We start from the raw sequence: 22,205 nt of genomic DNA on the forward strand, positions 1-22,205 counted from the left end.
AATATTTTTACAGTTACATGTAGCACTTAAGTTTTATTTATTTCACAAGGGAAATACTGTTACTTGAGCCTGAGATCATTTCTTCACTTCAGAAAGAAAAAATAGATGTGTCTAATAAGCCAGTTCCACCAGAGATCTGTATTATAAAACGATGGTGCTTTATTAAGTGTGAATGGAGTGATCATGTGTTGCTCTTGCCACTATCTCATCAGCTTTCGTAAAATTTGGAACCTAGAGAGGATAGTGGAGAATGAAGGTGTTAAAATGAGAGAAGGTACAGATTGGGATTGACATGTGTTCAGTTCCCTTTTTGTCTTTCTTGAAAGTCTAACAGAATTCTCTTTCCTCCCAGACTCCCAAACAGGTGAGGAAGATGAAAGTCAGAATTCTATGAAGCCACATGTGAATTTATGGGGGAAAACAAAGAAATTGAGGATACAACAAAAAAGTCACAAAGGAGAGAAACTATTTAAATGTACGGCATGTGGAAAGAGTTTTAGCATAAGCGGCACACTTAGAATACACCAACGAACTCACACCGGGGAAAAACCATTTGAATGTGTGGATTGTGGAAAGAGCTTCAGTCGAAATGATACACTTAGAATACACCAACAAACTCACACAGGGAGGAAACCATTTAAATGTATGGAGTGTGGTAAGAGCTTCAGTCATAGTAGAAATCTTAGAATACACCAAAGAATTCACACAGGGGAGAAGCCATTTGAATGTTTTGAGTGTGGAAAGAGCTTCAGTCAAAGTGGGAAACTTAGAATACACCAACGAACTCACACAGGGGAGAAACCATTTAAATGTATTGAATGTGGAAAGAGCTTCAGTCATTGTGGAAATCTTAGAATACATCAACGAAGTCACACGGGGGAGAAGCCATTTGAATGTTTTGAGTGTGGAAAGAGCTTCAGTCAAAGTGGAGAACTTAGAATACACCAACGAACTCACACAGGGGAGAAACCATTTGAATGTGTGGATTGTGGAAAGAGCTTCAGTCGAAATGATACACTTAGAATACACCAACAAACTCACACAGGGAAGAAACCATTTAAATGTATGGAGTGTGGTAAGAGCTTCAGTCATAGTGGAAATCTTAGAATACACCAAAGAATTCACACGGGGGAGAAGCCATTTGAATGTTTTGAGTGTGGAAAGAGCTTCAGTCGAAGTGGAGAACTTAGAATACACCAACGAACTCACACAGGGGAGAAACCATTTAGATGTATTGAATGTGGAAAGAGCTTCAGTACAAGTTGGAAACTTAGAATGCACCAACGAACTCACACAGGGGAGAAACCATTTAAATGTATTGAATGTGGAAAGAGCTTCAGTCATTGTGGAAATCTTAGAATACATCAACGAAGTCACACAGGGGAGAAACCATATAAATGTATTGAATGTGGAAAGAGCTTCAGTGATAGGGGATCACTTAGAAGACACCAACGAACTCACACAGGGGAGAAACCATTTAAATGTATTGAATGTGGAAAGAGCTTCAGTGAAAGTGGAGCACTTAGAAAACACCAACGAACTCACACAGGGGAGAAACCATTTAAGTGTATTGAATGTGGAAAGAGCTTCAGTGAAAGTGGAGAACTTAGAATACATCAAGGAACGCACACAGGGGAAAAACCATATAAATGTATTGAATGTGGAAAGAGCTTCAGTGATAGGGGATCACTTAGAAGACACCAACGAACTCACACAGGGGAGAAACCATTTAAATGTATTGAATGTGGAAAGAGCTTCAGTGCTGGTGGATCACTTAGAATACACCAACGAACTCACACAGGGGAGAAACCATTTAAGTGTATTGAATGTGGAAAGAGCTTCAGCGAAAGTGGAGCACTTAGAAAACACCAACGAACTCACACAGGGGAGAAACCATTTAAGTGTATTGAATGTGGAAAGAGCTTCAGTGAAAGTGGAGAACTTAGAATACATCAACGAACGCACACAGGGGAAAAACCATATAAATGTATTGAATGTGGAAAGAGCTTCAGTGATAGGGGATCACTTAGAAGACACCAACGAACTCACACAGGGGAGAAACCATTTAAATGTATTGAATGTGGAAAGAGCTTCAGTCAAAGTGGAGACCTTAGAATACATCAAAGAACTCACACAGGGGAGAAACCATTTAAATGTCTTGAATGTGGAAAGAGCTTCAGTCAAAGTGGAGACCTTAGAATACATCAAAGAACTCACACAGGGGAGAAACCATATGAATGTTTTGAGTGTGGAAAGAGCTTCAGTGCTAGTGGAAAACTTAGAATACACCAACAAACTCACACAGGGAAGAAACCATATGAATGTTTTGAGTGTGAAAAGAGCTTCAGTGCTCGTGGAAAACTTAGAATACACCAACGAACTCACACAGGGGAGAAACCATTTAAGTGTATTGAATGCGGAAAGAGCTTCAGTGAAAGTGGAGCACTTAGAAGACACCAACAAACTCACACAGGGGAGAAAGCATTTAGATGTATTGAATGGAAAGAGCTTCAGTGAAAGTGGAGCACTTAGAAGACACCAACGAACTCACACAGGGGAGAAACGGTTTCAATGTATGGAATGTGAAAAGAGCTTCAGCAAAAGTGGAGCACTTAGAATACACCAACGAACTCACACAGCGGAGAAACCATTTAAATGTATTGAATGTGGAAAGAGCTTCAGTCATTATGGAAATCTTAGAATACATCAACGAACTCACACGGGAAAACGATTTAAATGTATTGAATGTGGAAAGAGCTTCAGTGATAGTGGATCACTTAGAATACACCAACGAACTCACACAGGGGAGAAACCATTTAAATGTATTGAATGTGGAAAGAGCTACAGTGATAGTGGATCACTTAGAATACACCAACGAACTCACATAGGGGAGAAATCATTAAAATGTATTGAATGTGGAAAGAGCTTCAGTCGATATGAACACCTTAGAATACATCAACGAACTCACACAGGTGAGAAACCATTTAGATGTCCTGAATGTGGAAAGAGCTTCAGTGAAAGTAGAAAACTTGGAATACACCAACGAATTCACACGGGGGAGAAACCATTTAAATGTATTGAATGTGGAAAGAGCTTCAGCGGAAGTAGAGCACTTAGAATACATCAACGAACACACACAGGGGAAAAACCATTTATATGTATTGAATGTAGAAAGAGCTTCAGCAAAAGTGGAGCACTTAGAATACACCAACGAACTCACACAGGGGTGAAACCATTTAAATGTATTGAATGTGGAAAGAGCTTCAGTGAATGTGGAGCACTTAGAATACATCAACGAACTCACACGGGGGAGAAACCATTTGAATGTTTTGAGTGTGGAAGGAGCTTCAGTGTTAGTGGAAAACTTAGAATACACCAACGAACTCACACAGGGGAGAAACCATTTAAGTGTATTGAATGTGGAAAGAGGTTCAGTGAAAGTGGAGCACTTAGAATACATCAACGAAGTCACACAAGGGAGAAAACATTTAAATGTATTGAATGTAGAAAGAGCTTCAGCAAAAGTGGAGCACTTAGAATACACCAACGAACTCACACGGCGGAGAAACCATTTAAATGTATTGAATGTGGAAAGAGCTTCAGTGAATGTGGAGCACTTAGAATACATCAACGAACTCACACGGGGGAGAAACCATTTGAATGTTTTGAGTGTGGAAAGAGCTTCAGTGTTAATGGAAAACTTAGACTACATGAACGAACTCACACGGGGGAGAAACCATTTAAATGTATTGAATGTGGAAAGAGCTTCAGTTATAGTGAATCATTTAGAATACACCAACAAACTCACACAGGGGAGAAACTATTTAAATGTTTGGATTGTGGAAAGAGCTTCAGTCGAAGTGGGGCACTTAAAAGTCATCAGCGAAGTCATACAGGGCAGAAACCATTTAAATGTATGGAGTGCGGTAAGAGCTTCAGTCAAAGTGGACACCTTAGAAGATATCAGCGAAGTCACACACGATGAAAACTACAGGTGTATTGAATGTCAAAACGGCATCAGAGGGAGTGGAGACCTTAATATTCATTAGCAAATTCGCACTAGGCAAACAATATAATTGTATGGAGTTTTTCACTCAGGGTTCACTACTTACATCAAGAAACTCTTAAGGGGGAAATCAGTTGTAAATACATGTAATGATATTTTAGTGTTTGTACTTAAATTTGTATACACGTATACATGAATTTAGTGATGTATGGAAGTGGGAGCTGGACCATAAAGAAGGCTGATTGCCGAAGAATTTATGTGTTTGAATTATGGTTTTGGAGGAGCCTCTTGATTGTTACATGGACTGCAAGAAGATCAAACCTCTCCATTCTTAAGGAAATCAGCCCTGAGTGCTCACTGGAAGGACAGATCGTGAAGCTGAGGCTCCAATACTTTAGCCACCTCATGAAAAGAAAAGACTCCCTGGAAAAGACCCTGTTGTTGGGAAAGATGGAGGGCCCACGGAGAAGGGGACGACAGAGAACGAGATGGTTGGACAGTGTTGTCAAAGCTACCAGCATGTTTGACCAAACTGTGGGAGGCAGTGGAAGATAGGAGTGCCTGGCGTGCTCTGGTCCATGGGGTCACAAAGAGTCGGACACGACTAAACAACTAAACAACTAAAATAAACCTTGATGTTTCCCCCAGTCTTTGGATAATTTCCCCTTGTCCCTGGGTGGAGTCGTTTCGGTGACATAATGATTGTCATTCACAGCCTGAACATCAGAGATAGAAAGAGTAATAATGTAATTCAAAAACTGGGTAATGGTTAAAAAATGTGCTTTTGTTTTTATTCTTGAATATTATTTTCCTTTGTTACAGATAGGTAGCCGTGTTGGTCTGCCATAGTCAAAACAAAATAAAAAAATTCATTCCAGTAGCACCTTAAAGACCAACTAAGTTAGTTCTTGGTATGAGCTTTCGTGTGCATGCACACTTCTTCAGATGAGAAACCAAGACAGAGAAACCAGTAGGAGAACACTTCAATCTCCCAGGACATTATATACAAGATCTCAAAGTAGCTGTTCTACTACAAAGGAATTTCAGAAATAGACTGGAAAGAGAAGCTGCTGAATTGCAACTTATTACCAAACTTAAAACCATGGAGAGACCTGGTCTGAACAAAGACATTGGATTCTTATCTCATTATACATGACAAAGCCATTTTTCACCTTCTCACCCCTTGCTTTTTCCTGTAAGACCTATTGCAGTCGTTAAGAGTCGTCAACAGGCTCATCACAGCTATCTGCAAATCACCCATTCCCACCACCCTTCTGAGTAATACCCCTCCCCACCTTCTCACTATATAGAAGGGTCTGGTGACTTCTGTTTCAGTGTATCTGAAGAAGTGTGCATGCACACGAAAGCTCATACCAAGAACTAACTTAGTTGGTCTTTAAGGTGCTACTGGAAGGAATTTTTTTTTCCTTTGTGTTTATTTCTTTTCCAGCAGGGTAGTATAAAAATAGAAGAGCAGGGATCCAGGAGACCCACTCAAAGGGAGAGACTGGAGTGCAAAGGAAGGAAACCTGCTGGCCAAGTTGGGACCATCAGGGATCTTCTACCTCGGGCAGATTTATGTCAGATTAAGCAGGAGCAAGAGGAGGGGCAGCAGCAGCAGCACTGGGAGGCCCAGAAGCAGGATTTCCTGAAGACGATGCAGCCCCCTCCTTCAGGGTGGGAAACCCCACAGGCTCCCAGTCCTCTCCACTCCGGGGATGGTGTCCTCTCCTTCAGGGGAGCTGCGGATGCCAGTCAGAGGCCCAGTGGGAGTGTAGGGGGAGCAGACCAGACCCTGTTCCCAGACACTGAGGGGCTTCCGGGAAAGGTAAGTGCCCTCCTCTCACCTGGGTTTCCAGCACCTGGAGGTCACAGTTCCACTGCCTCTAGACATGGAGGTTCTGTTTAGCTTTGGTGGTGAATATTCCTCCTCCCTGCACTTTCTCTCTAATCCACTTTAAAAAGGCTTGCTAGACCAAACCTAACATGGGAGGTTTGTGTGAGGAAATTTCACCCCTACATACCCAAGAATCTCCTGATGTTCTCTACTGATTCTTCAGAGAGGAGGGGCGGTTTTCTGCTCTCTACTTATTCCGCTCCAGCCTCACATCAAAGTGTCAGTCAGTGTGTCGGAGAGAGAGAGACTGAGTGTTAGAGATCGTGTGTATAGATAAGGTTGCTGCTAAGAGCAGCTGCAGGCACTCAGTGCAGTTCAGCATTCATTTTTAATTTAGACTTCATGCAGCTCTGTATATAGTTGTGTATTATAGTTGTAGATAGAATAAAGAAGATATTCTACAGAGCTGCTCTCCGAGTCGTTTATGCTCTGCTATACTCTGCTGTGCGACGACTGTCTTGTGGAAGTGAATCCGGTGCTCACAACTCTAAGAGGAACAGCTGATAAGCGGCTTAGCGGATTAGCGGATAAGCGGCAATTTAGAGATAAGGAGCTTAGCGCCTTTCAGAAAAGGCAAAAAAAAGGGGAGACCTCGAAAAAAATTTCGTTTTGCGAGAAAACCCCTTAGAAAGAATCGTTTTGCGAAGCGGGAAAAATGTCGGAAAGCCCTTTCGTCTTGCGCATTTTTCGTTTAGCGGGGCATTCGTCTAGCGGGGTACCACTGTATTTTAAAATTTTTGGGTCGGAAGTTTAGGTGCATACCTTGCAGGGTGACAAACTGAGTAAGCATGGAGAACATGGTGTTTTCCTAGGATATGAGAAAGGGTCTTATCGTGTCCTGATCACAGACACGAAAACCATACGGCTGACCAGGAGTATTGATGACAATCCGAAATGGGACAAAGTTGGCGTTTTTCAGAGCCTTCCCATTTGTTTTGTTTTTTTTAAATAAATTTTATTAACCAGCCAATCACATCAAATCAAATCACATCACATAAATTCCAAATTACAGAGCCGAATTTTTAAAATTTTGTTGGGGGGTCCCATACTTTCAGATCCGAGGAGGAATTCTGATCTAATCATTCCTTCTGCATTAATGTCCAAATCAGTCCAAATAAGTCCAAATAGATGTTCAAACAGTCCAAACATGTATTCATATCTTGCTGTTTCCACATCACTCTTAATCAAATATTTTCTCTTTGTCCTTTATGGTCTCTTCTGATGGTCTCCTTAAGCCGATAAACACCGATAATACTCCTGCGTAGATTTCCCGTCGTAAATCCTCCATTCCAGTTAGTTCCCATAAATCGTCACCTTCGGAGATAAGATCACTTTTTCCCTCGTAGATTTATAGCTCTGTCGTACCTAAAGCCTCTTTGAGGGGTCTCTCCCACGATGTAAACACACACTCTTCCTCCTCCAGGCTTTTTCCTCCGACAGAGCCTCCCACGATGGCGTTGACGGCATTTTTGATTGCGTCAGCCCAAAGCTCTTAAACATTCCACCAGAGCCTTCCCATTTGTGATGATGGTGCAAAAGGGGCAAAGACAGTTAAGAGGGAGGCAAGTGCTGTTGTAGCTGACGATAATTCTGATGCCGATGTAGATTCGGATGATGGCACAGATTATCAGAGCCCAAAGCCTCAGGTGAGTCTGATGCAGATTCAGACTTAGCAGCTTCATATACTTTAGCTCCCCATTCTCCCAAAGAGGAGGAAGCACCAGAACAAGAAGATCAGAGAGTTCTGCGCAGATCCGAGAGAACAACCAAGGGTGTACCACCGAAAAGGTTTTCTGAAGAGTTCGCTAAGGCTGCGGTCACAAGCAACTCTGGTGCGGTTTTTGAACCAAGCATGAAATGTGTTGACAGCAATAGCACAAAACGCTTTATTTATTTCCTTACCTGACCTTAAGTGGTTCATGTGTAATACGTTAAAAGGATCAGGATTGAAGGAGCAAGCATGTGTTTGAGTACAAAAGTGGTTTGTTCAAATCTGCCTAATTAGCAATGTTAATTTGTATCTGGGAGGAAAAAAAATGTGTATGAAGATTTTTCTAGAAGCTGCTTATTCATTTGTGTATTCACAGTGTGTATTTTGTTTAAACCACAGATTGAGGTTTGTGTTTTAACTCTTTCCCTAATGGTTGCAGTAACTGTTTAATGATGTGATAAAAGTGTCTTAGATAAAGGGGAAAAGAGATACCTGCAAATGTGTTAACAAAAGTTGTAAGCAGAGGACAACTTTTGGAGTGTGTGCATAAGTTACAGTTATGTTTAGATTCTTGAATGTTCAGATGAAATGGGGGAGGATGAGGAGATTTCACCCCTCCCATATCCAAGAATCTCCTAATGTTCTCTGCTGATTCTTCAGAGAGGAGGGGCGGTTTTCTGCTCTCTACTTATTCCGCTCCAGCCTCACATCAAAGTATCAGTCAGTGTGTCAAAGAGAGAGAGACTGAGTGTTAGAGATTGTGTGTATGGTTAAGGTTGCTGCTAAGAGCAGCTGCAGGCACTCAGTGCAGTTCAGCATTCATTTTTAATTTAGACTTCATGCAGCTCTGTATATAGTTGTGTATTATAGTTGTAGATAGAATAAAGAAGATATTCTACAGAGCTGCTCTCCGAGTCGTTTATGCTCTGCTATACTCTGCTATACTCTGTTGTGCAACGACTGTCTTGTGGAAGTGAATCCGGTGCTCACAACTCTAAGCTGTGAGTCCACAGCACTTTGACCTGTTCCTGTGTAGAAAGTGGTCTCTGGAAGTGCTACCCAGCTCGCCTAGCCCAGTTGGGGCTGAAGTGGATGAGTCCAGTTGGTAGCACTGGCTCAAGGGTGATGCTGACATTGTGATCGTATCTCCTGCTATTCTTATTTTTCCTAAACAGCTGCAGGTGACTCTGAATTTTATCAGAGCAGAAGCTGTGTCAGAAGAGGTGACCTTACACCAACCCCCGTTTTCCTCCTCTAAATTGCCTCCATTTCCAAAATGCTCTTTTCTCCCCACTGAGGTAAAAATCTTGGTACGTCCTGCAGCCTCAGCAATCCCAAGTGTAGTTGCATTAAATAAGACTGGCCTACCTTGAAAGGTTGTTGAAATATCTATTTTGATAACGGCCAGGTTCAGATCACTGAATCACAGCCTGAAAAGCTGGGTTACAGTAAATAAGCACAGTTTTTAATGCATTGCTGCAGCAAAGTTACACTGAAGCCTAAGTTGTCCTAAGTTTAAAAAAAAAAACTCTAGCTGCCACCGCATTCTCCTCGCCCCCACAACCAGAATGCATCACTCCAGGAAGGACTCCCACCCAACCTTTAGTGAGAGAGGGGGAAAGAAAAGGACTGTAAATGGGTAGTTGCCCATTGCCCAAGAGGGGGCAATGACAATAAATTTATTATTATTATTATTATTATTATTATTATTATTATTATTATTATTATTAAATTTACCAGCTGTGGTCCTGCACTGGCAGCAAGGCTAACAAACGGGAGCTGGGAATGTACTCTTCCCGTATCTCCCTGCATCTGCCTCGTGACCTAATTGTCCCAGCTTACCTCATGATTGGGCCGGCTCTGATGTGGAACTGTGATGAAGCCATAACTAACAAACTTTCCATTTTGCCCAAACCAGGAAACTGCAGCTGCCAGCTTTGGAATAAGCTGGGATATTAAGCTAACTTCAAACTGTGCTTGGTGAAAACAGGAAACTCTGGCTGATCAGTGGCTTTGTGGTTTGACTGATTCCACTGATAGCAGTAAAAATAGGAAGCCCTGTTGCGTTCAAAGGGGTTGTTTGGACAGAGTCTCTGATCAGAATGCCTAGCAGGACAGGCTTAAAAAGGTAAAGGGACCCCTGACCATTAGGTCTAGTTGTGACCGACTGTGGGGTTTTGGCACGCATCTCGCTTTACTGGCTGAGGGTGCCGGCGTACACCTTCCAGGTCATGTGGCCAGCATGACTAAGCCGCTTCTTGCTAACCAGAGCAGCGCATGGAAACGCCGTTTACCTTCCCGCCAGAGCGGTGCCTATTTATCTACTTGCACTTTGATGTGCTTTCAAACTGCTAGGTTGGCAGGAGCAGGGACCGAGCAATGGGAGCTCACCCCATTGCGGGGATTTGAACTGCCAGCCTTCTGATCGGCAAGACCTAGGCTCTGTGGTTTAACTCACAGCGCCATTTGCATCCCAGGACAGGCTTAGGAATCTATTATTATTATTATTATTATTATTATTATTATTATTATTACTTGCAACCTCCCTATCTGACTGGGTTGCCTCAGCCCATCTGGGTAGCTTCCAAGAAAATAAAAACCATCAAAAATTTCCTTGTAAAAGGCTGCCTTCGGAAGTCTTCCATTTCGTAGAAATGGCCTTCGGTTTTAAAGAATTGCCCTCTTTAAGGAATCACATGGTGTAAACATGTATGTTGTCTTCTACGTCCAAACACACACAGACCCACACATAGTAGGAACAAGCAGTGCTTTAAAGTGCTTATCTTGCAAACTTGCCATCTAAGTTGTTTACTCCTGACCAAAGCTCCTGTTTTCCAAAAGGACAGGAGGAGGAAACGGATGGGTTTTAAGGCTCTTTCCATCAGCCGCCTCTCTCCCCTGAGGAACAAGAGCAAAGGGTGTTTGCAGGGCAGGAGGACAGAGGAGGCGGCAGCGAGGGCAGAGGGAGCAGTGGGTGGATCCACCGCCTCTTCCAGGGGGTCCCTTCTTCTCCATGCAAGGGCCACCCATGTATTCAGAGCAGTCCTTTGAAGATTAACTCTTAAGTTCCAAGGGACCTAATCTCAAGCTTCTAATGTGCATACCATGCCAGCCTTAGGAAGGGAGGTGGGACAGGCAGGTGAAAGGAATTGGCAAAGGTGTTTGAAAATGGGTGGGGGATCTTGGGAAGGGGGTGCCCAATTGGGGCTTCTCCAGGGGCAGCAGAATGTCTTGGGCAGGAGAATCCCTGCAGGGGCTCTCAGACTCCCTTGGCTTCTTCTTCCCTCCCTCCCAGGAAGCTGCAACTTGCTCTGGATTCTGCGCTCCTCAGGAAGCTGAACCTGCAAACCTAGCTGAGACTGAACCTGCAACCCTGGCCAGGATGGAGGGAGGAAGATGGACGGGTGACCTGGTCAGGCTCTCTCCCGCATCCCTCCCCACAACCTCTGAGCATTCCCTCCCAGGACCCTTGGAGAAATCTGGTGAGTTCCAGGGGAGAGGAGATGGGGACAGGGATAGATGGATGGTGGAGGGAGAAAGAGGAAAAGATGGAGAGGAGACAAATGGAAGGAAGTTCCTGACAGGAAGAAGGAAGGGGTGAGGCCTTCTCCGAAGCTGCTCTTTGTTTCTTGAATCCCTTTCATAAAGTAGTAGGGGCAGATTTTCTTCCTCCAGGCTTTGAAATCTTAGGTGTTATTTCAATGGCAAGAATAATTGATGATAATGATGTTGCACACCAATCCTGAAAAATTGGTGAAGTGGGATGGAAATGTTTCCCATAATTATTTATAATTAATGTATTTAAATTGTTTCTGTTACTTTTATTTATTATAGACAGAGTCAGAATGATACATTCCACCAGCATCAAAATACAATAAATGCATGCACCTCTCCAGTTTGGTGGGCTTAGGTGACAAAGGACCCGTTACCATGATACCCAATTCCTGTGGCTGGAGGCTCTACACTTAGGATTGGGCATATGAAGACCAACAGTGGCACCACGTATTTAAGTTTATAGTGGCACCACGTATCCTGCTCAAAATTCCACTTTGTCTGACTGCAGCCCACAAAAACTTAGGCCATATACATCTATCAGCCTTTAAGGGCTGCAAAGATGAATCAACAGAAGCATAGTTCATCTATGGAATCCATCCTACAGGAGACAGTGACGGACAGCAACTTGGGTAGCTTGAAAAAAAGGAAAAGACTGACGTCTCTGCTCTGCCCTTGTGGTCCTAGGCAATAACGCTTCTTAATACTAGTTTCTGGAAAGCACAGTAAGGAGGAGGACTCTTGTGGTCCAATCCTGCTTGCCGGTTTCCCACAGGCAACTGGTTGGCCTCTGTGAGAAGAGGATGCTGGACTTGGTGGGCCTTTGCCTGATCCAGCAGGCTCTTCTTAGGTTCCACTATATTGCAATATTTTTACAGTTACATGTAGCACTTAAGTTTTATTTATTTCACAAAGGCGACACTCACTCAAACCTGAGATCAATTCTTCAATTGAGAAAGAAAAATACAGAGATGTGTCTAATAAGCCAATTCCACCATTTTGTTGTTGTTTAGTTGTTTAGTCGTGTCCGACTCTTTGTGACCCCATGTACTAGAGCACGCCAGGCACTTCCGTCTTCCACTGCCTCTCACAGTTTGGTCAGATTATAAATGATGGTGCTTTATTAAGTGGGAATGGAGTGATCATGTGTTGCTCTTGCCATTATCTCATCTGCTTTCCAAAAAATTTGGAACCTAGAGAGGACAGTGGAGAATGGAGACGGTGTTAAAATGAGAGACGGTGCAGGCTGGGATTGACAGGTGTTCAGTTCCTTTTTTGTCTTTCTTGAAAGTCGTAACAGGATTCTCTTTCATCCCGGACTCCCAAACAGGTGAGGAAGATGAAGGTCAGAATTCTATGGAGCCACCTGTGAATTCATTGGGAAGAACAAAGAAACAGTTTAAATGTATGGAATGTGGGATGTGCTTTTATCACAGTGGAAGTCTGAGGATACATCAACAAACTCACAAAGGAGAGAAACTATTTGAATGTATGAAGTGTGGAACGAACTTTAGTCATAGTCAAGCACTTAGAATACATCAACGAACTCACACGGCGGAGAAATCATTTGAATGTATGGCATGTGGAAAGAACTTCAACTGGAAAGATAAATTTAGAGTACATTGGCGAACTCACACAGGGGAGAAACCATTTAAATGTTTTGAGTGTGGAAAGAACTTCAACCAGAAAGATAAACTTACAGAACATTGGCGAACTCATACAGGGGAGAAACCATTTAAATGTTTTGAGTGTGGAAAGAGCTTCAGTAAAGATGAAGCACTTAGAAGACATCAACGAACTCACACGGGGGAGAAACCATTTAAATGTATTGAATGTGGAAAAAGCTTCAGTAACAACGGAGCACTTAGAATACATCAACGAACTCACACGGGAGAGAAAACATTTAAATGTATTGAATGTGGAAAAAGCTTCAGTAACAACGGAGCACTTAGAAGACATCAACGAACTCACACAGGAGAGAAACCATTTAAATGTATTGAATGTGGAAAAAGCTTCAGTGAAAGTGAATATCTTAGAATACATCAACGAACTCACATGGGGGAGAAACCATTTAAATGTGTGGATTGTGGAAAGAGCTTCGGTAAAAATGGACACCTTAGAAGACATCAGCTAACACACACACAATGAAAACTACGGGTTTATTGAATGGGGAAAGGGCTTCAGAGGGAGTGGAGACCTTAATATTCATTAACAAATTCACATGGGGGAAACGATATAAATGTATGGAGTTTTCCACTCAGGGTTCACTACTTACATCAAGAAACTCCTAAAGGGGGAAATCAGTTGTAAATGCATGGAATGATGTTTTAGTGTTTGTACTTAAATTTGCATGCAAATATATATGTATTAAAGTAATGAAGATCACATACACTAAATGTACAAAGTAAGTGGCAACTTGTTGCTATATGAACAGGGAGAAAGTGTGAATCTGGAATGCTCAAGGTGTGTGTTGAATCTGTTGAGCTTTCAGGTCCGCCTTTCACTGCCAAAATGATGGGCTGCCCTTGTCTTGTAGATCAGCATTCCAGGCGCTCATTACTTGAACTTTGCATAACCCACTGAAGACCTTTTTACTGATAGCATTTTCCAGCTGAATGAAAAGGTCTCTGTGTTAAATGTTCATTTGGGATTGTTTTGAAACTCATCTCCTATTTTCTGTGCTCTTGTGTACCTGTTTTGAGCTGTTTTTATTAAATATTTTCTGCATTGGCTTTTGACCTGTGGAAGGTGACCAGTGAGGGTGTTTTTTGTGTTTCTTAGTTCACAGAAATGTTTTAAAGGAATGTGAAAGAATTAGGGCCAGGGGAGATGAGTGAAAGGGACTGAGGAGTGGGAGACTGATTTGTTGTGAATGTGGGAGGTGGAGAGGGAGAGAAGAGAAAGCTCCGTTATTTGGTCAGGGCTGTGGCTAAAGGCCTTGGTCCAGCTTTTCTGGGAATTGTAGTCTCAGGATGTCCAATTGTAGTTGGCTGAGGAGGCTCAGAAACCTCTGAGAGGTTCCTCCCAGAACTACAGTTCCCAGAGTTCCTAGGAAGTGAAGATGGTTGTGAAGTCTCTGGTCAGAGGTCAGCAACCTAAGGGCCACGGGCTGGTTCCGGCCCGAATGAGTTCTGGTTCCAGCCCACGGAAGGTCCAGAAATCGCATCATGGTTCTGATTCATATAGTTTGGGCTGCACCATTTCTCTCTCTCGTTTTCTCTTCCTGACGGCGGCGCCTCCTCCCTCCTTTCTGGTTTCTCCCCCACCCTGCAGAGGAAGGGGGCCAGCCTTTGATTGGTGCCAGCAGCATTGTTTCCCTCTGATTGGTTGCAGAGTTCTTTCCTCCTCCCTCCCTCCTCCTAGAGCCGAGAGGAAAGGGCCTGGGCTTTGTTTGTGGCAGCATGGTTGCTCGACAGCCGCCATTTAAGATGTCCTCATCTGGCTCACTGCTCCTGCTGCCGCAGCGAGTGGTTCTGTCCTGAGACACCCTCCCAGGGTTCTGGGGTGTGTGAAGCCTTGTTTACCTGTTTTTAACTCTGCTACCGAAAGCCTCTCCCCCTCGCTGCAGAAGGATACTTGTTCTCCGCTTTCCCATCTTGGAGGGGGAGACGCTTTTGGTACTGGAGTTAAAAACAGAGAATCAAGGCTTCGCACACCCCAGAACCCTGGGAGGGTCTTTCAGAACGGAACAGATATGCTGCGGCGCAGAACTGAGACCTTCGGAACTTTATTATTTTTTGGTTTAATCTTTGGATCGTGTAGTAATGAGAGAATGCGCACGCGCACTTCGTCCCGCGGCGAGGTTTGAGGACAGTGATCTGGCCCTCGACTTTAAAAGGTTGCTGACCCCTGTCTCTGGGTGTGCAAAAAAGAATTTGGAAGTGTTTGTTTTCATTTGGGGGGGGCATGCTATTTGGCAACCCTCTCTTTTTCAAGAGCTAACTTCAGGGCTATGAGAGCCTAAGGAGAAGCCTTTTGTTTGTTTTTAATTAAAAAAAACTTCAAAATGTGACAAACATGTTTGTGGGGGCTCCATCTGTTGCTGCTGCTGCTGAAGGAGTTCTCTGGATCTCAGCCCCAAATGTCTGCCGTGATGGTAGCAGGATGGGAGAAGTCAAGTGCCCAGAATCAAAAAGGAAAAGTATTTTCTGCATCTTTCTTGAGTGAAATGGGTATGTCTGAAACCTTAGACAAAGCTCATGTTGACAGCATAGAAGCTGTTGTTCAGTAACCAATTAATGTCATATTTATATATTTATCACTGCTGATGAAAAGTCTACCCTTCAGAGAAACAAGGCGATATTTCATACAATATAATGATGTTCTAAATAAACAATCAGATATATTTTCCTTCTGGAGGGTGGGGTAAGATCATGAGGAAATCTGTATTATATCTGGAGGAGAGGGGGGGCGGGGAGGGAGCTCAGTGCACCCAGAAGACACCAGTTGTTGTTATAGTTGCATCTATACAAAGTGCATAGCCTTTGCCCCTCCATAAAGAAATGGGGAGGAGACAAGAGCTGGAATAGCTGACCAGAAGGAAATGTAACCTGGGAACTTCATGTTGCTCCCTGACCCCAAGAAAAGACTCCTCCAGGGAGACAGGTGAGCATCCCAGCTAAACCCCACATTATGCTGTCCAGCAGCTAATCACTCAGACAGGGCTATTTTCATTCAGTTCTTTGTGTTTGTGTGTGGGGGGGGGGTTACCTTCCCTTCTTCCCTTGCAATCCTGACAAAAATGAAACCTCCACGGTGATGCTTTTAGCCCCAGAAGAGGAGCTCCCCTTGGTGTCAAGGGAGGGGGGTCCAAGGGAGCATCTGAAGCCCTGCCATTCCTTCTGTCCCTGGCCCCTTCCCCTCCTCTCTCTGCCATCCCTGGGCCTCTCTTGACTCCCCAGCAGGAGACTGGATCTTTCTGTGATGGTGAGATGTCCTGGCCAGTGGAAGGACCACTTCCTGTTTCCTGCAACTCCATCCTGCCTTCTCATGCAAGGTGGAGTCATGAAGCAGGTGAAGGCTGAGCACACCTAAGGGTGACCCCGGGGGGGGGGGATTCTGCTTAACCTTTCCCTGTCTGCTCCTTTTCTGGATCAAAATCCCCGCACCAGAAGGAGCAGTGTGAGGGCGCAATCAATGTTATGCAGCTGAGTTGAAAGGCATTGCTTCATGACCCGAAGAGCCCCTTCTCAAAAAAAAAAAAAAAAAAAACATTCAGAGAATTTAAACTACACACACACAGAGAGAGAGAGAGAATGAAAGGAACACACACACACACACGTTTAGAACAGATAATTACCCCCCCAAAGAGGCAGTCTGGTACCCCATTGTGTAGGGGTCACTGTAACACGCTCTACATGGGCTGCCTTTGAAAAGTGCTCAGAAAGTTCAACTGGCTCAAAGAGCTGCAGACACATTGCTGACCAGGGCTGGCTCTAGGCAGCATAAAGGTAAAGGTAAAGGTACCCCTGCCCGTAGGGGCCAGTCTTGACAGACTCTGGGGTTGTGCGCCCATCTCACTTAAGAGGCCAGGGGCCAGCGCTGTCCGGAGACACTTCCGGGTCACGTGGCCAGCGTGACATCGCTGCTCTGGCAAGCCAGAGCCGCACACGGAAACGCCGTTTACCTTCCTGCTGGTAAGCAGTCCCTATTTATCTACTTGCACCCGGAGGTGCTTTCGAACTGCTAGGTTGGCAGGCGCTGGGACCGAGCAGCGGGAGCGCACCCCGCTGCAGGGATTCGAACCGCCGACCTTTCGATCGGCAAGTCCTAGGCGCTGAGGCTTTAACCCACAGCGCCACCTGCGTCCCCTAGGCAGCATAGGACTCCCTTATTAGTGAGAACTGTGGTTCTCAAGGAAGAGGCAGCCCAGGAATACAAGGTAGGAATTCACCTTGACACTTGCTAAGAAAATCCTTTCATAGCTTTTTGTGAGGGTGTGGCTGCTAATCGTTAACCTGGGATGAGCACTAAGAATTGGGCCTCATCCCTCTGTTATTTAAAATAAAATAAAATGCTTGTTCTGCTTCTAAACAAACCCTTTAGAATGCATTTTTTTTTCTTTTTTCATATTAAAAAATCACTATTTTTAACAGCTGTGCAAACGTGCTCCTGTAAAATGCAATGTCAGAATAACAAAAGAATGAAATATCTTATGAGAGCTTTGATTTTTAAATATACAGCTAAAAAAACAAAAAGCTCCCAACAACACTTATGAGATACAAATCTAATAGCAGGGCCCCCAGGCACTACAAGGCAACCTGATATTCAGCCCCCCCCCCCATCCCAACTCTGAGCTTTTGGTTTCTCTTTAGACACTCATTTGTGGTCACCTGGAGCATTTGAGAAAAAGAGAGAGAACATTGTGGCATATGAAGCAAACATAGAAGAAGAAAGAGTGGAACCTTTTAGGCAAGAGGTTCCACTCTGACAAAAGCAGCAGAGGAGGCTGGTATCTTTCCTAATAACTCATTGCTGGAAACAGAAGCTGCAGAGCTCTAACAGAAGGAAGCTTAAACTTGAGAAGTCAATGGGTGCTTGTTGGAGATGGCTAGGAGAAGCAGCAGCAGTTGCAAATAAGTTCTGCAATGATGAAGAAGCTTAGGATCTCCCTCTGGGACCAGAGAGAGGACAGTCCACAGGATTACATAAAGAACTGAACATTGTTTGCAATCTGCTACTTTATCATGTACATCTTATTGTAAGACTGTTTAAGACTGTTGTGCAGTAAAGGTTCAAAAAAATTATTCTTGTGATGGAGAGAACTCATTTCCCACACAAGGTCCAGATCAGGAATTCCATGGAACAACTTGAACAACAAGTACCTGAAGAACCAAACCACGATGTAGCCGTGCTCTTTCCATCCCTTTCCAAAATTGCAGCAAGCTGTTCCCCCAAATGGTTCTCCCTTCACTGCAGTCATCTGAAGGCACCAACTATGCCCTGTTCGCCCCGATCCTTCTCCGTATGAAGGCCCCCTCCTCTGCTGAATGGAGGCAGGAGACCAGAGGCAGCAAAGGAAAAAGCAGGGAAAGACAGACCCTTCAAGTGTCACTGTCTTCCAGGGATGTCCCTGATTTACAGAAGCTGTCGTCAGTTTCTGACTTGATGCCAGAGGGTATGGGGCTATCCGACCCCCAAGTTGTCTGAAGGTAATCCTGTATAGGAAAATTTAAAAATGTTTTCTTATGTTTTTATATATGTTGGTAGCTGCCTGGAGTGGCTGGGGCAACCTAATAAGATGTGTGGGGTATAAATAGTAAAATTATCATTATGGAACAGGACACCCCTATTTTCATCAGAGAGATGTTGGAGGGTATGGAAAGAGAAGAGAGCCCAGCCCTGGCATCTCTTGCTGGAGCTAAGTGATCACATGACCTAGGCCAGCAGAGCTGGGAACTGGACTGCCTCCTCCAGCTGCTAGGCATTCAGGCAGCTGGGTGGCATCGTCCCAGCTTCATGAAATGGTATTTCAGGAAGATTTCCTCTGGAGGATTTGGAAACCAGGGACTGCATACTGATCGCAAGGAGACTTATTTGTGCAACATACTGAAGAGCTTATAAAATGCCAGGTACATTCCAATGTTCTAATAAATGTTGAGAGACAGCTTTCCAAACAAAACCCACTTATTACAGAATAATAATAATAATAATAATAATGATGATGATGTATACCCCGCCCTCCCCAGCCAAGGCCGGGCTCAGGGCGGCTATCAAGCAATAATAAAAACAAGTTGAATGGTTACAACTTAAAAACAAAATTAAAATAAGAAAATTAAAATACATTAGAATATTGAAACATTGAAATATTAAAATGTAGCCTCATCGCAGGAAGAGAAAGGAAAAGAAAAAAGAAAGGGAGGGAGGGAATCAATTTAGCTCCAAGCCAAAGGCCAGGCGGAACAACTCTGTCTAACAAGCCCTGAGGAAAGAAATCAGATCCTGCAGGACCCTGGTCTCATGAGGCAGAGCGTTCCACCAGGCCGGAGCCAGTGTTGAGAAGGCCCTGTCTCTGGTTGAAGCCAATCTCACTTCCTTAGGGCCCGGGACCACTAGGGTGTTGCTATTTATGGACCTTGAGGCTCTCCGTGGGGCATACTGGGAGAGGCGGTCCTGTAGGTACGAGGGTCCTAGGCTGTGAAAGGCTTTAAAGGTCAAAAGCAGCAGCTGAAATCTGACCTTGTACTCCACCGGGAGCCGGTGCAGCTTGAAAAGCACTGGGTGAATATGCTCCCATGGCCGAGACCCCGTGAGGAGCCTGGCTGCAGCATTCTGCACCCGCTGGAGTTTCTGGGACAGCTTCAAGGGCAGCCCCGCGTAGAGCGAATTACAGTAGTCAAGCCTGGAGGTGACCGTCGCATGGATCACTGTGGCCAGGTCGGGGCGGGAAAAGTGAGGGACCAACTGCTTGATGACAACGAAAGGGTATAGAAAGGGGAAGTTTCTGGGTTTCTCTAAAAACCATCAGACAATTGTGTACACAATTTCAAGGTAACATTACACTTTATTTCCGCTTTTTCTTACATGGGACTCGAACTCACAACCTTGAGATAAAGCACCTCACGCTCTACCGACTGAGTTAAGAAAGTAAGACAACTCAGTGATTTGTGTACACGGGGACACAGATGGCAGCATGTGAACTTCCCTAGAGAAGGGTGCAAAAAGCTTCTTCCCTGCTGCTCCAGAGCTAGGAATGGACCAGATCTCATCGGGCTAATCCATTTGCCCCGACAGCTAAGAGCAGAACCTCCAGGATCAGAAGCAGCGGGCTGCAAATTCGAGGGCAGGGGAAGCAGCAGGGCGGTCTCGCAGCCCTCGCCTTGCAAGGGGGCGCATCCAGCCTCGCAGCCCCCCAGGGCCCAACCCACAGCCAGCGAGCTCCGATGCCCAGAGAGGCAGGAAAGGGGGCCAGCCAGGGGGACTCGAGAGCGGCTGCACTTTCCTGTCCCCCGCCGAGGAGAGCGGAGGAGCAGCGGCCCCGTGGCCTGGCGAGTTTCCCCGGAGAGGAGCCGGATTCCGCTGCAGGGACGGAGCGAGGAGTCCGAGGTGCAGGAGGCGGAGAGCAGGTGGGCCTGGCAGGATCAGGCCCCGAGCGGAGTCAGAGGCTGCAGGGCGCCCCCCCCCCCAACCGGGCAGGAAGGGGAAGGGGCGCAGCTGAGGGGCAGGGCATCTGCAGGAGGGCACAGGGGCAAACATCTCTGGCTCAGGCTGGCACGGACCCTGCCGGAGACCCTGGGGAGCTGCTCCCTTCAGTCCGGAGCTCAAGGGGCAGAATGAGGGCTCCAAGGCAGCTGCTGCTTCCCGGTGGACGATGCATATAGTCGCTCACGGATCAGCGGCGGAGCTGGGGCTTTTGCCGCCCCTCTCCCTGTCCCTCAGCAGGGAGCCCCGTCCTCTTCCAGGGTCCTCCCCACGGCGGAGAGGGAAGGGGAGGCGGGGGGAGGAGGAAGAGCAGTGCAGCAGGGAGGTGTCCCTCTCACTCTCCAGCCCCTCCTGCTCCCCCCTTCCTCTGCCAGTGCCATTGATAAACCTATTGCCCTCCTTCGTGAATTGGTCTGATCGCCTTTTAAAGCTCTCTTTGCCGCCACCACCACCATCACCGCATCTTGTGGCAATGATGCCCATCAGATTCATTTTGCAAGGAAATGGCTTCTTTTGCCTTCCTCACATCAAGGTACACTCTGCCTACACATGGAGGTTCTGTTGTTCTGTCAAGGCTAATAAAACATCTAATAGATCTATTTTCTGGAGAACACATCTGATCTTTTCCCAAGCTATCAAAGTTAGTGACCTCTTGTGTCTGCGTGTAAATCAGCGAGAGAGGCTTAAGCCTGTTTCATTAAAGGTTTTATTTCCACCTTAGTAAGGCAGCAGAGTTTTGATATGAAGGCTGAGGGTTGAAGTGGGTGACAGTTTTGAGAATGCAGAGGAAAGGAGGATTCTTAAGAAGTGTGGCACATGGAAATGAATTAATGATAATAAATATGTTGAAGACAGTATTGTAAAAGACTGAGGAAGGCAAAATTGAAATTAGCTATTCATGTTCAGATTATTACTCATTTCATTTATATACTGCTTCATATTTTTAAGGGGAAAATTCTCAAAGCAATTAAAGGGAAATCTCGTTGCAGTTTGTGTCCATAGGATGTTGAGAACATTAACTCTGTAGATCCAGGAGTTCTCTCCTCTTGATAGTCTCAGATTTGATTGTTCTTTCTGATAGAGCAGGAGGAACATTTTTGGGCTTAAAGCTGCATTGATTCTGGAGGCCACATTCCAGTGAGCTTTGTGGCCAATGTATGCACATGCATGCGCACACAGAAAAGAGATGCAGACCATAAAGTCACATGCACACACGCCAGAGGTGCTGCACACACTGACCAGACATGCCATCTAGCATACATACAAGTCTTGCAAACACAGTCAGCATGTTTAGACCTTCCAACCCCAGTGCTGGGGTGGGGAAAAATAAGAGCACAAGAAGACTCTGCTGAATTAGCAAGGAAATCTGTGGGAAAAAGACCCTTCAGATTGTTCTTTAGAAATCCTCTTTAAAGAGCAGCCAGAGGGATCATTTATTTCCAGAGCAGGGCTTTTACCCCATTTCAGCACTGTGCTGCTTTGTGGTGAAATTGGAGTTTAAAAGATCTCTCTAAGGGCCCTTTAGGCATCTTTCTCTCCAGGACAGACAGAGATCTCCCTCTTATGATCAGATCAGGAGATGGAAACGGCAGGGACTAGCAGGACACACCCTGAGGCTTGGCAAGCCATATGCAGCCAATGGACTGCAAGTTAGAATGTCTTCAGTCAAGAGAGTTTGTGACCATCAAATATAAAATATTTTGGAGTGGGTTGCTTGATTTTTTGGTCAATATTCATTTTGTCAGTTTGTTTCTTAGGCTGTGTGGATACAATACATTTAAAGCCCGTGGCTTCCCCCAGAGAACCACGGGACTTGTAGTTTATTGCTACAGTTCTCAACACCCCTAACAAACTGCAGCTCGCAGGATTTCTTGGGTGAAGCCATGTACTTTAAATGT

The 22,205-nt window shown here is 44.9% G+C and overlaps 2 protein-coding genes across 2 annotated transcripts in view; both read left to right on the plus strand.

Annotated features, from left to right (window-relative positions):
* The window catches only part of LOC307206208 (uncharacterized protein), a 44,508-nt gene that overhangs the window by 8,476 nt on the left and 13,827 nt on the right, over positions 1-22,205 (plus strand). The window contains exon 3 of the mRNA XM_079959110.1: positions 353-2,471. Within this exon, the coding sequence (XP_079815236.1) occupies positions 353-2,471 (2,119 nt within the window). The remainder of the gene's footprint in view (positions 1-352; positions 2,472-22,205) is intronic.
* Positions 2,323-12,117, plus strand: LOC307208950 (uncharacterized protein). Its single transcript, XM_079964004.1, has 4 exons — positions 2,323-3,429; positions 3,598-5,834; positions 10,910-11,096; positions 11,711-12,117. The coding sequence occupies exons 1-2, from the start codon at positions 2,576-2,578 to the stop codon at positions 3,983-3,985; spliced, it is 1,242 nt and encodes a 413-aa protein (XP_079820130.1). The 5' UTR covers positions 2,323-2,575; the 3' UTR covers positions 3,986-5,834; positions 10,910-11,096; positions 11,711-12,117.

This window comes from Podarcis cretensis, assembly GCF_951804945.1.
Source record: "Podarcis cretensis genome assembly, chromosome: 2".
Classification (NCBI taxonomy): domain Eukaryota; kingdom Metazoa; phylum Chordata; class Lepidosauria; order Squamata; family Lacertidae; genus Podarcis; species Podarcis cretensis.

Coding starts and splice junctions, on each gene's coding strand:
- LOC307208950 (XM_079964004.1), top strand. CDS start 2,576: ATGGAATGTGAAAAGAGCTTCAGCAAAAGTGGAGCACTTAGAATACAC. Junction 3,430..3,597: donor TGTATTGAATGTGGAAAGAG/GTTCAGTGAAAG, acceptor ATGTGGAAAGAG/CTTCAGTGAATGTGGAGCAC.